The sequence below is a fragment of the Macaca fascicularis genome, chromosome 12, assembly GCF_037993035.2.
Source record: "Macaca fascicularis isolate 582-1 chromosome 12, T2T-MFA8v1.1".
Taxonomy (NCBI): domain Eukaryota; kingdom Metazoa; phylum Chordata; class Mammalia; order Primates; family Cercopithecidae; genus Macaca; species Macaca fascicularis.
This window is the reverse complement of record NC_088386.1, coordinates 53,252,774-53,264,895: the sequence shown is the minus strand read 5'-3', so window position 1 is coordinate 53,264,895 and position 12,122 is coordinate 53,252,774. Positions and strand designations below refer to the sequence as shown.

At 39.1% G+C, this 12,122-nt stretch overlaps 1 protein-coding gene across 9 annotated transcripts in view; it reads left to right on the top strand.

Moving 5' to 3' along the window:
- Positions 1 to 12,122, top strand: part of ACVR1 (activin A receptor type 1) — a 140,846-nt gene that overhangs the window by 90,637 nt on the left and 38,087 nt on the right. For all 9 annotated transcript variants that reach the window (XM_015432226.3, XM_005573233.4, XM_045367103.2 and 6 more), the window contains 3 exons: positions 4,690 to 4,953; positions 6,952 to 7,163; positions 11,081 to 11,180. In XM_015432226.3, the coding sequence (XP_015287712.1) occupies positions 4,690 to 4,953; positions 6,952 to 7,163; positions 11,081 to 11,180 (576 nt within the window). The remainder of the gene's footprint in view (positions 1 to 4,689; positions 4,954 to 6,951; positions 7,164 to 11,080; positions 11,181 to 12,122) is intronic.

Genomic DNA, 12,122 nt, shown 5'->3' with positions numbered 1-12,122 from the left:
GAAGGAGTCCAGGGATGCTTGAGTTCCTTTTTTAGCTATACAAATTCTAAGCTATTGGACTTTTATAATTACAGTCTAATTTCTGCATTATGATTTGTGCTACTTTGAGGTGAACTTGTAAAAAATTCAGCCTGTTCCTTTTGCTGCCCTCTAGGACAGATCATGGCCATGGGCCAGTTTACTTGTAGCATTTTCTTATTTGTCTTTTATGTCAAAGACATTTGTGGGAAATGTTGGTTTTTGTGCACCATTTAGAGTGATACTCAGTTTCAATGCCTTAAAGCATTGCAGAGTGCGTGACTGGGCAGGTGTGAATAGGTAAGTGTTGTGATTGCTAAAGTCCCAGTTAAACATAAATGTGAATACTTTTATCATGAAATACAAGATTATACCAGACTGTGACAGTTTTTAAAAGTCCACGATGCTCTTTGGTCTGCCTCTTTCTCTGCCAGTCCAGCATTAGACTCGGAGGAGATATGCCCAGATGGTGAACTGAGTATCATCCAGAGCAGGACAGATCTTTTTAAAGAGCTGGCCATGGTGAACTCCTGGGATTCCCAGCCTGCACCGCTGGTTTGTGGAGCCAGCCCCGCATTCTCCCTGGTGGCACCGAGGCAGTCTCTGTTTGTGGTCAGAACTCCCTGCTGTTCCCAGCCAGCCCAGGCTGCGAGTGTTTTCACACGGCTCTGGCTCTGGTGATACAAAGGGCACGCAGTGCCAGCCATAACACTGAGTAATGCCGGGAGGTGCCTTCTAGAACAAACAATGTGGGTGAGCTCTGCAGAGAGGGAATACCTCTGGCTTGACATTTAAATTACTGAATTATTCAAATGAATGTCAATTAGGTGGAGTAGACTTTCTGCCTTCTGCCAGGGCACTTCCTGGATATTCGCACAGGCGAGTGTAAAATACTTTACATCAGATACGGTGCTTCCTGTCAGTACTGTTGAAAATCAGTCACAGAATGTGATTATCTGTTCCTTGGTGTTCCTTGATGTGTGCTGTATTTATATCACAGTCTGAAAGATTAGGAGTCTACACACCCATACCTGTGGCTCTGAAAGGGGTTTTGTGATCATTCTCGAACCCCACCCCCACTCCCACACCAAATAAAATATCACAGGCCCACACATGTTATGCTTATTCCTAAATTTGACAAGACTGAAAAAGTGAGTCATGGGCATTTTGAGTCCTGCTGTCTTCCTTAGAATTGTGGATATCAAGATCCGAGAATGCTATTACTACCTTGCTTTTAACCTTCTTTGTTGACTTAGTAATTCTAATTCAGAAAATACTTCCATCTACTCAACTCTGTCAGATGAAATTGCCAAAGTGACATGTAGCGAATGTGAACGTGTGCCTGCATGTGTGTTCACCTGTGTGGTCATTTTGTCATTCTTACGAATTTAGGGTCTTCATTTATATTTGGATATATATAAAAAATAAATACACGATGAAGGACTTTGCTAATTAGTTATGTGGGAATACACAAAGTAAGAAGATTGAATGGTGGATAAGGAACAAAATAGGAAAGAGAAGTTAGGGAAGGTTTTGTACTTCCCCGTTAGCTAACTGTTGGACTCAGCTCAGGGTTCTTTCATATCAGAGATTGAGTTAATTATTACATATCATTAACAGTAGTTGTCTTTCCTTGCCTTTTCCCCCCAATTGTGGAGGGTAGGTTATAAAAACCCTGGTATTTGACATCTTACTGAAAAGAATCACCAACTTACAGGTAGTTAATCCCTGGTTGTCTACATGCAACTACAGGAAGTACATAAAGAATTTAAGGAGAGTGCTTAATAAACAGATGAATCCCTTTGACTTAGTTTGTGACCCTGCAGGATTAAAGCCTAGGTATACCACGGAGTTAGGTATAGTGAGTGAATTTTACTGAAGGTGATATTCACTTGAGGCTGTCACGTCTGGCAAAACTCTTTAGGTTATAGTACAAACGACTGTCAGGCTCCCTGCACAGCCTATCAAAAACTAGAGACCCTGGAAAAGCAGTGCCCCTTCTGCATCTGTGTACTTAGAATTTAGTTTGGGATGGAACTTTAAAAACAGTTTGTTTTGAGAGCACATTAGAGAAATGATTGTTGTTGTTACTTTATTTTTTAAAAATTTGGCATTTTTAAATTACAAGCACTGGTGTCCTTAATCCTTTGGTTCCCTGAACTGTCCATTTCCTCAGGACCAGTGATGAGCAGGCTCTCTCTAGTCTAGCGTTGCTGGTTTATTGTTATTCTTAGCAGCCTATACGTGCAGCGAGCTGAGTAAATCATACTCATCAATTCATTATCAGTCCATGAACAGCTCTCTCCTACTTTATTTTTATTTTGCTCCTTCATCCCAGCGCTAACCCCTTATCCCCAAACCAGTGTCAACAGGCACATACTCTTCAGTGGGTTAGGTATATATCCTGGGGTATCTATGATCTTCTAAAAATACTCAGGATTTAAAAATATATGTTTGCGTTTCAAATGTACATAAATTGCATTATTTCAGTTTTTAGCATAGTCTTTTCAATTGCCTGCCATAGATCACAAGCAAATTAGTCTGACACTATGACCTCTCCCCCTCACCCCACCCATCCACTTCCCTCCAAAGAATCATCACCTGTTGGGCAGCATAGTTGGCAGCCCTCAGCCTGCTTTGTGCCATTCAAGAGTGGCAAGCATGTCTAGACTCCCTGGAAATATTATCTTTCAGCTCTCTTTTGGCAAGTGTAAACTTTTTGCTGGATTATGTCAACAGATATACATGTTTCTCATCCCCATAGAAATAGATTGGTGCTGGTATTTCCTTCAGATTTCTCCAGGCAAGGAACATAAAGACTATCTCTTTGCTCATTAAAACTTTTGCTCATTAAAAATGTTTGACGGCTCTTGATTCTCAGGGGTGAGACTGGTGACATACATAGACTGTCAGCGGCTATTTTGGATTTTGTGCTTTCAGGCATGTCTTTGCTCTTGGATGAGCCCCTTGTGGTTTTCAAAGGAACTAGCAAGTCAATTATAAATAGAAGGCTGTGTCTGTGTGTCTGCATGCACTTACTCTGTGGGACGAGGCACCCACATTACAGTGGGCAGTGAACTATTTTTCCACTTCTTTGAAGAGGGAAGAAGAAAGATTAAGAATGCTTTTCTCTTTTTGAGATAACCCACATCTCTACACACACCCACACAAATCTGTGTAAATGAACTTGACATTTTCAAAGACCTTACCTTAAGGTCTCCTCTGGAAAGCACAGCCACCCGACCTGTTATTTTAAGAAAGAAGCATTTATCTCACAGACCCACTACTGAGGGTTCAGGGATTAGAAGGCAGCCTCTATGTGCCATAGACCTTTGGAGGGAGCTCTGAAAACGGAATTTCCTTATATGAGCAGTGCTTTGGCAAAAGAGGTCTCAGCTAACTAATCAGTGGCCTCTAGGACTTGGCTGTTTACATTTTATCCTCTCTTTCCTTCCCCACTAGTAGAAACTGTGGGACCAGCAAGTCTAAACTAATCATACTGACAAGGGAAGAGAAAAGAGTAATGTGAAAATGAAACTGCAAATAAGTATTCTCAGAAAGAGACAGTTAAGTGGAGTGATTAGGTGTGCTTCCCTGATCATCCGTTTCTGCCTCTTTCCATTGCACCTTGAACTTCCCACATGTGTGTTCTTCAGTGGTCCTACCTGTCACCTTACTGTTCAAACATTATTTGGTTCTCTTTGTCTCCTTGTGTCCTTACTCTTCATATTTGGCACCATTTTTTTTTTCTGCCAGCCAAAAATTCTTAAGCAGCTATTAATTCCCACTATAATCTATGTAAACTTTAGTGTAACCACTATTGAAAAAGTTAGTCTAGGTATCTAGCTGGAAATATTGGTACCATGGATTGTAATTATAGATTGTGCAGCCTTGCAAACTCTTATTATATTACAGGTTGAACATCCCGAATCTCAAAACCTGACATTTGAACTGCTCCAGAATCCAGACCTTTTTGAGCATTGACCCAATGCTCAATAGAATGCTCATTGAAGCATTTTGAATTTTGGATTTTTGGATTTGAGATGCTCAGCCGGGATAGATGCAACTATTCCCCAATCCAGAACATTTTAAAATTTGAAACGTTTCTGGTCCCAAACATTTTGAGTAAGGGATACTCAGTTTGTGGTATATTTCTGCATGTAGCTGCAAGAATGTCAGCATTCCTTGTTTTACTAGTTGATGGGGATTTGTACAGAGCTAGCAAGAATTGGTATTAATAGCTGCCATGTATTTAGGAGCGGTTTTTTTTTTTTTGAATAGAATAGAAGTGATAAACATTATGTTCCAGTAAAACATTTTATTTTGATGCAATAACTGGGATCTGAGAGCCAATCGAGATGAAGGTTATATGAACACCACAGGGGAGAGGCTCATTTTCAGAAGTCTGTGGACAGATGATAGCCGGTCTTTGCCCTAATATGATCTAAGAGGGTGCACAGCTTATATAAATGAATCGCTATGTTGAGAGGCAATTATTATTTGTTGGTTGGTTAGGTGACAAGATCACAGAATGTGGACCTCATGGTTGATGGTGATGCTTAACTTGACTTTCTGTTCAATAGAAATGTTTGGAATGGTCATTCCCTCAATGAAGGCGAAACTCATACAGTAATTCTTTTTTTTTTTTCCCTTCCTTTCTCTCCCTTGCAGATGAGAAGCCCAAGGTCAACCCCAAACTCTACATGTGTGTGTGTGAAGGTCTCTCCTGCGGTAATGAGGACCACTGTGAAGGCCAGCAGTGCTTTTCCTCACTGAGCATCAACGATGGCTTTCACGTCTACCAGAAAGGCTGCTTCCAGGTTTATGAGCAGGGAAAGATGACCTGTAAGACCCCGCCGTCCCCTGGCCAAGCCGTGGAGTGCTGCCAAGGGGACTGGTGTAACAGGAACATCACGGCCCAGCTGCCCACTAAAGGTTCCCATAGACTTTTCTATTTCTCGATCAAGGGGTTTTGTTAGTGTTGTCCTGAGTCTGTGTGGGTTAAAGATCTAAGTAGCTATGATGCATTCCACCTACATTTTGAATCAGAGACAAAGAGCTAAAAGGAAGGTAGCCCTGGGTAAAGAAGAGAAAGGACCAGCCTTTTGGCATCTAAAAGAAGGATGGGCCTTTTGGGGGAATGTAAGCAAGATGATGTCCATCTTGGGGACAGCTTGGCTGACCAGTTAGCTCTCTCTTGGTTGCTGTGACTCAGGTGAACAGCTCCCAGTACCTTTTTAGGTTACTGACCTCTGATGTCATTCATAATTTCTGAAACAATTCTGTTAGTAAATACTCATCTCTATGTCAAGTGTGTAGGGAGGAAAACGGAACGGACTGATGACTGAGTGGAATGCCTTTATTGTTTTATCAGGAAGGAGACAAAAGAAGGCTCACTGATCTGTTCTCCCATATCTGATGCCCAGTGACCCTATCACTGAAACTTGAAGCAGGATGAGATTTCACACAAACCCTGTAGTTTATGTGGAATCTTCTCTCTACCACCAGTACAGATTGCATATGCTAAGAAAACCAGTCCACCTCTGAAACTGTTTCCCTATTAAATGAGCCCTAAATTGCAATCTTAAAGTCTCTGCAAACATTAATGTAGACTCATTCTAAGCCAAATTTATTCTCTTACCATATAGTACATTTTTAATAGGTTTAGTTATTTAATTTTGTACTCAGAAAAAAGAAAGAAACCAAAAAGTGGAGGAGAGGTAACAAGGAGCATCCAAAACTAGAAATGTCAGCCAGCAAGGAAGGAGGCAGAAGAACAAAAAAGCTGATGCAAGATCATGTTCTAGTAATTTTGAAGTTATGGTGATGACTTGAAGGCATATGGAAAAGGTTAAATTCTGACAAGCAAATAGGACTGAATAATCAAAGAGGGTTTTAAAAGAGATCAGGTATTTACATGGTTAAAACTAAAAGGTTCTTGATGGAATAAAATTTACTGTTACATTTTGTGAGTTAAATTTTTATTAATTGGGTGAATAGACATGAACAAATGTCTGAATTCATACAAAAATTATACCAACAGTGTGAAGTTTCTCATCTGCAGATTACTCTGCTAGACCTTGAGTTTTAATAGAAGATTTTTTTTTTTTTTTAAGTTTAAGGACATTCTAATCTGATTAGGGTGGCCACAGTATTTATAGTTCCATGTTGCATTTTGTTAGTTTTACACTTTCTCATATGAATGACATATGCCATGGAGTATGATATATGTCAAGCTGTTGATTAGTTGGTCTTGGAAAGTTAAATAAATATGTAAGGGAAGTTAGGCTTGTGATTGGATGGCTGAAGAGACCAGTAATATGGAAATGGGTAAGGCCTGTGTAGGGAAGAACAGGACCTGATGACATAATGTAATGAAGAGGTCTGAACCAAGGGAGTGAATCAGTGATGAATGTCTGAATAAGTGAGTAAACAATGAGAGGATTGAGTGGGTTCCTAGGCAGAAATTGTGATGTTGAAAAAATGAATGAGAAATCAGTAGTAGACACCCAGGATATGTGAAAGACAGAGACCACAGATGGGTAATTCGGTTTTAGCTCAGGTAGCCCTTTCTCTTAAGGATAGTACAGTATCTGTAAGGGCTTGATGGTGAAACATACCGAATCCAAGTTAATAAGAGTAATGTCAAAGATTTGTACAGTACTTTATATTTTAAAAGCACTCTCACATTCATGCATTAATACAATTGATTCTCAGTGGAATTTTTTTCAAGTTCTAGTTGTGTCTAATTGAATGATGGTTAAAATGTCTGGGCCATTGGCCAGGTATTAGGAAGTGTTTTAGTTTTAATACTTCGTGAGTTGTGAGACTGTGTGGTCAGAATCAGGAGCCACTTGTTAGGATATCGGTTATGTTAATAATAAGTAAGCAGTGATCCTTACAACCAATTCCCCTTTTCCCCCACATCTCCAGGAAAATCCTTCCCTGGAACACAGAATTTCCACTTGGAGGTCGGCCTCATTATTCTCTCTGTAGTGTTCGCAGTATGTCTTTTAGCCTGCCTGCTGGGAGTTGCTCTCCGAAAATTTAAAAGGCGCAACCAAGAACGCCTCAATCCCCGAGATGTGGAGTATGGTACCATTGAAGGGCTCATCACCACCAATGTTGGAGACAGCACTTTAGCAGTAAGTCATGACCCCACAGGGAATCCCAAGCATAAGGAAGATGTCTGGAGACATGTTCTTATTTCGAGCATGAAACACTAACCAGTAATGAGTGACTGAACAGTGTACACACATGCTGTTGGTTACTTATGTCCTAAACAAGCACATGCTGGCACCTGTGTAGTCTTCCCGTATCATAACAGCCATTTTAGACAGACATTTAAATAAGGGATGGGATTTATTTTAGTAGTGTTGGTAGTTAGTTACTTTTCTCTGAGGAGTAAAGCAAAAAAGAATGGTTGCCTACAATTTTGGAGGGTTGGAATTTGTGGTCTTCAGGTACTCTATTTTTAGCCATAAAAGTGCTCTTTGAAAAAGGCACCTTTTGCTTAATATTAAAAATTAATTTCCTTTCTAGATTATTTCAACACCCTGTAATTTAAGGCTTAAAAACTTGACATCCAAAAAAAGCAGCTTTTAAATTTTGTATGCTCCTGTGGTGCCCCCTTGTGGAGTGCAGTCATTTGGTTAAACCGGTGTTGTCCAATAGAAGCATGTGCATCACCTGTGTAATTTAAAATTTTCAAATAGCCACCTTAAAAACAAATGAAAAAACCCAAAAAGTTTCTTAAAAGTAGAATTAATTTTAACAGATATTCAACCAAATATATACCATTTTTGTCATTTCAATGTGTAATTAAAAATTATTAATGTAAATTTTATATTCTTTCTGCTTTTGAAGTAAGTTTTCAAAATCTTGTGTGTATTTTACACCTATAGCATATATAGATTCACACCAACCACAGTTTCCTTGCTCATGGCAATGTGTGGCTAGTGACTTACTCATTGGACTGCACAGTGTTAGAAACCATTGTATTTATACATTAAAAAATTATTCTTTTGCATATTTTTAAATGATAAAATCACATTAAAAAGTGACTGTTTCCTTTTATTTACCTTTTAAAATTGCTTACCAAGTGTTCATTTTAAAGACGCTTTGAACTTTAAGTGGGGAAAGGGTATCACTTGCTCTAAACAGAAGGTTATCATAAAGTGCAAAAGAAAAAATAATAGCATTCTATATGGATATTATGCTGAGTCTGATGCGTACTTTGAAAAAATTTGAGATTTGTGGGTGTTAAGAGAGTGCAAGAGACATGCCAATACCAATTCGAGACTCTCTCCTTGTCACAATCTGATGAATTGAAAGGCAATCAAAGTAATAACTTTCTAATGTGATTCAGTGTTACTTAATGCCATTGCCCATGCGTATTTAAAATCATTTTGCAATAAGTCTTGTTCTGCTAGACAACAAGCTTCAAAGTGTCTGACAGTTCGGCAGTTATACTTGCCCTGCAGCTCCCCTTATACTGGAGAAGACTTCCCCTCACCATTGGCCATCTGGGTAGCACAGATGCTACACCTGGACAATTGCAGGACCCACCTTTGGCAGGTTGTCACAAACATTTGGTAGTGCCTGATATGGGCTGGGAAACATCCCATTCTACCACCTGCCCCATCACTGGGCCACTTTTTGGTATGTAAAAGGGGGAAGTAACCTTCTGTAGCTTCCATTTACCTACTGTTTAAACTGTGGCACAGTGGAACTGGGGAAAGAGAATGCAGTATAAGGACATTTCATTTCAAAAAGTAGAGAAATACAATTTTTTTTGTTAGCTATATACTTAGAAGTCTATTTCAAGCTTTAAGGGAAATTAAATGAGTTTATTGAGTTAGTAGCAAGAAGATGTGAGGATGAATCCTGACAAAGCTTTAGCAAAGCAAGATTCTAAAATAGGTTAGTTAGAACTTCATTCCTCAGAGCTGCTAACATAACTAATTACCAAGGGCAATAATAGGAATATCTGGTATAAATTACTGTTTAAATAGCTTTTAGAATTTTGAGAGAGGAGTGGAGCATATGCCAAAATAGTCCTTTAAACTCAACCATGTCATGTGACAGTGTATCACGATATCATAACACAGTAAAGAACACTATTGCAAACAAGTTGTGATTATTGGTCTACATACTTGCTTATTTAAGCAATATGCTCATTTGCATGTTTCAACAAAGCATACCTTTACTAAGCTGCACATCTACATTGAAAAACGAGCCTTGGCCATGCATGGTGACTCACGCCTGTAGTTCCAGCACTTTGGGAGGCCAAGGGGGAAGATCACTTGAGACCAGGGGTTCGAGACCAGCCTGGGCAATATAGTGAGACTCTGTCTTGAATTAAAGAAAAGAACAAAAAGAAGGCTTGGCATTTGAGAGTTGAGATATATGTTTGTTAGTCTTGGGTTGATTATTTATTTTTCCTTCCTTAGGTCTATGAACAGGGTTTAGAAGCAGGATCATACATTATGAAAAAAATAACACATTAGTTTAATTTTCAGAATTATTCTTCTCAAAAAAGAATGAATGAATAAGGAGAAAAAAGAACCGCAAGAGAGAAAATGGTTAGGGAGATATGAAACTCTGCTTCATCTACACTCATTTTCTTGTTGATTATCCCTTTTGTGGTTTTTAAGGGTTCTAAATTTCTTCCGTTGGATGTTCAGCTTTTGGTAATTTTGCCGATCAACAGTACTTCACAGTGGTGCTCAGAGGAAGTGAAAGAAGATGAAATTCATACAAATCAATGTATTGCTTTAGTAGGCCAGCCAAAATGTTTGGGAAAGGATGAGCTTTGGGAAATATTAACTCAATATTACTGCAACCCTACCTTTATCACCCATCGGCACAATATTGTTTATTACAAATAACCTGTGCCTGATACCTGCTTCTTGGCTTATGTTGAGAGTAAGAAGGAAAACTTTATCAATGAACTAACTGGGAATCTTTTTGCCAACACCTTCATTTGTAGACATTAACTTGGGGCACTGGTTTTATGTTCTCAATGAAAGCTTTATTTGTTTTCTTCTCTGATTTGTGAGTGATTCACATTAAGAAATGACAAGTAAGTGTTAATATAGTTTTGCTCCTCACCTACCTAAAAGGAAACCTCCAACCAGGCAGCCCATTGCTGCCTGAGCTTACCAATTTAATGATCCACATGGTCATTGGAGTCTTTTCGTTACAAATCACATTAGAGTTGTTTGTTCCTTATTCCTAGTTTGTTTGTTCCTAATTAGAGTTCCTTAGTTGGTATGGCAACTAAAGTGAATCATTTGACAGATACTTAGTGAGAATAGCAGAATATGGTAAATTATACCCAGTTCTTGGAGTCGAAGGGATGTCCCCCCCTCTTTTCCACCTGCTATTCTCTCTACTGCTTCTCTTGTGCTCATCTCTGCTTCTTGGGCTTTCTGATTTACACCTTCAACTTTGTCTGCTCAGCTTCTTTCATTATATATTTTATTTGGAAACTCTGCATATAAGAAAGGACTACTTATCCTTTGGGAAAACCTATCATATATTAGGTGAAGTGCTAGCTTCTAGTATTCCGAAGAAATAAAACCAGTCCTGGCCAGGTGCGGTGGCTCATGCCTTTAATCCCAGCACTTTGGGAGGCCAAGGCAGGCAGATCACCTGAGGTCAGGAGTTCAAGACCAGCCTGACCAACATGGAGTAATGCCGTCTCTACTAAAAATACAAAATTAGCCGGGCGTTGTGGCACATGCCTGTAATCCCAGCTACTCGGGAGGCTGAGGCAGGAGAATAACTTGAACCTGGGAGGTGGAGATTGCAGTGAGCTGAGATCGTACCTTTGCACTCTAGCCTGGGCAACAAGAGTGAAACTCCGTCTCAGAAAAAAAAAAAAAGAAATAAAACCAGTCCTTCTTCCTTCTTCCAGAGGAGCTTTACATGCACACTAACAGGCCATGTGTCCTGGATTGCTGCCCTTCATGTGAGTTACAATGTCATGCATGCTAATGTTCCAAAGTGGGAGCTATATTGGTCAATTGTTTCTTTTCCCCCTTGTCTTAAACCACAGGATTTATTGGATCATTCGTGTACATCAGGAAGTGGCTCTGGTCTTCCTTTTCTGGTACAAAGAACAGTGGCTCGCCAGATTACACTGTTGGAGTGTGTCGGTAAATCTTTTTTTTCCTTTCTTTGTGGGTAATATGCAGTGTGAGTTGTGTTTTTGAAGTAAAAGATGGAACTTGGAAAATCTGCTTTTTGTTACCAGTTGTTTCCTTATTAAACTTATGAGATGTGGTCTCTATTCTGTATGACTCATGTTGGAGCACCTGAACTTGTTTAAGCTCTTATCAAAGGAGTCCATCACTAATGAGTACACAGAACACCTCGTCAAAAGCTTTCAATTGTAAGTGGACCCTTTGGGATGGTGAGAGAATGCCTAAGAAATGAATTGATATGGTTGCTCCTTACCATAGGTATTGGATAATCTGAAGTAAGTAGGCTTTTGGACAATAAACTTGTTTATTGAAATTCTTTAATTCCTCTCATTCTTTTCTTCTTTTTGATGGGAATAATTAATGAAAATAATTAATGAAACCAATTCTAGCAAAGGGATCTTTATAACTCCTTTATTTAAATATGAGCTATATACATTTCTCCATGACCTCTCACATTTTCCCCATACATGAACATATTTGTATGTGGACATAATCATGTTGTACATATAATTTATGTCCCTTTTTTCAGTTTTAAGCTCATGAACATTTCATGTGTTTGTACACATCACAAATACTTTTGAAGATTATGTAGCAGTCCATGAAATGACAGTGTCACTATAACTATACTGCTTGAAAAAGATTTTGCACACATTACTTCTTTCTTTTGAGTTCTCAGAAAAAAATTCCCAGGAATTGGGGGTTCCTGGGTCAAAATTTGTAAATTTTTTTAATAGCTTGTTTTATATGCTGCTGATTGGCTCTCTAGGAAGATGGTACAAAGTACCAATTTCCTGATTTTTGTTAGCTTTGCTTTTATGTGGCAGGTATTTGCAAGTTCCATAATCATTTCCCTAACTTTCTCTTTTAGACGGCTTGCAGGGATGGCTGCCGTAG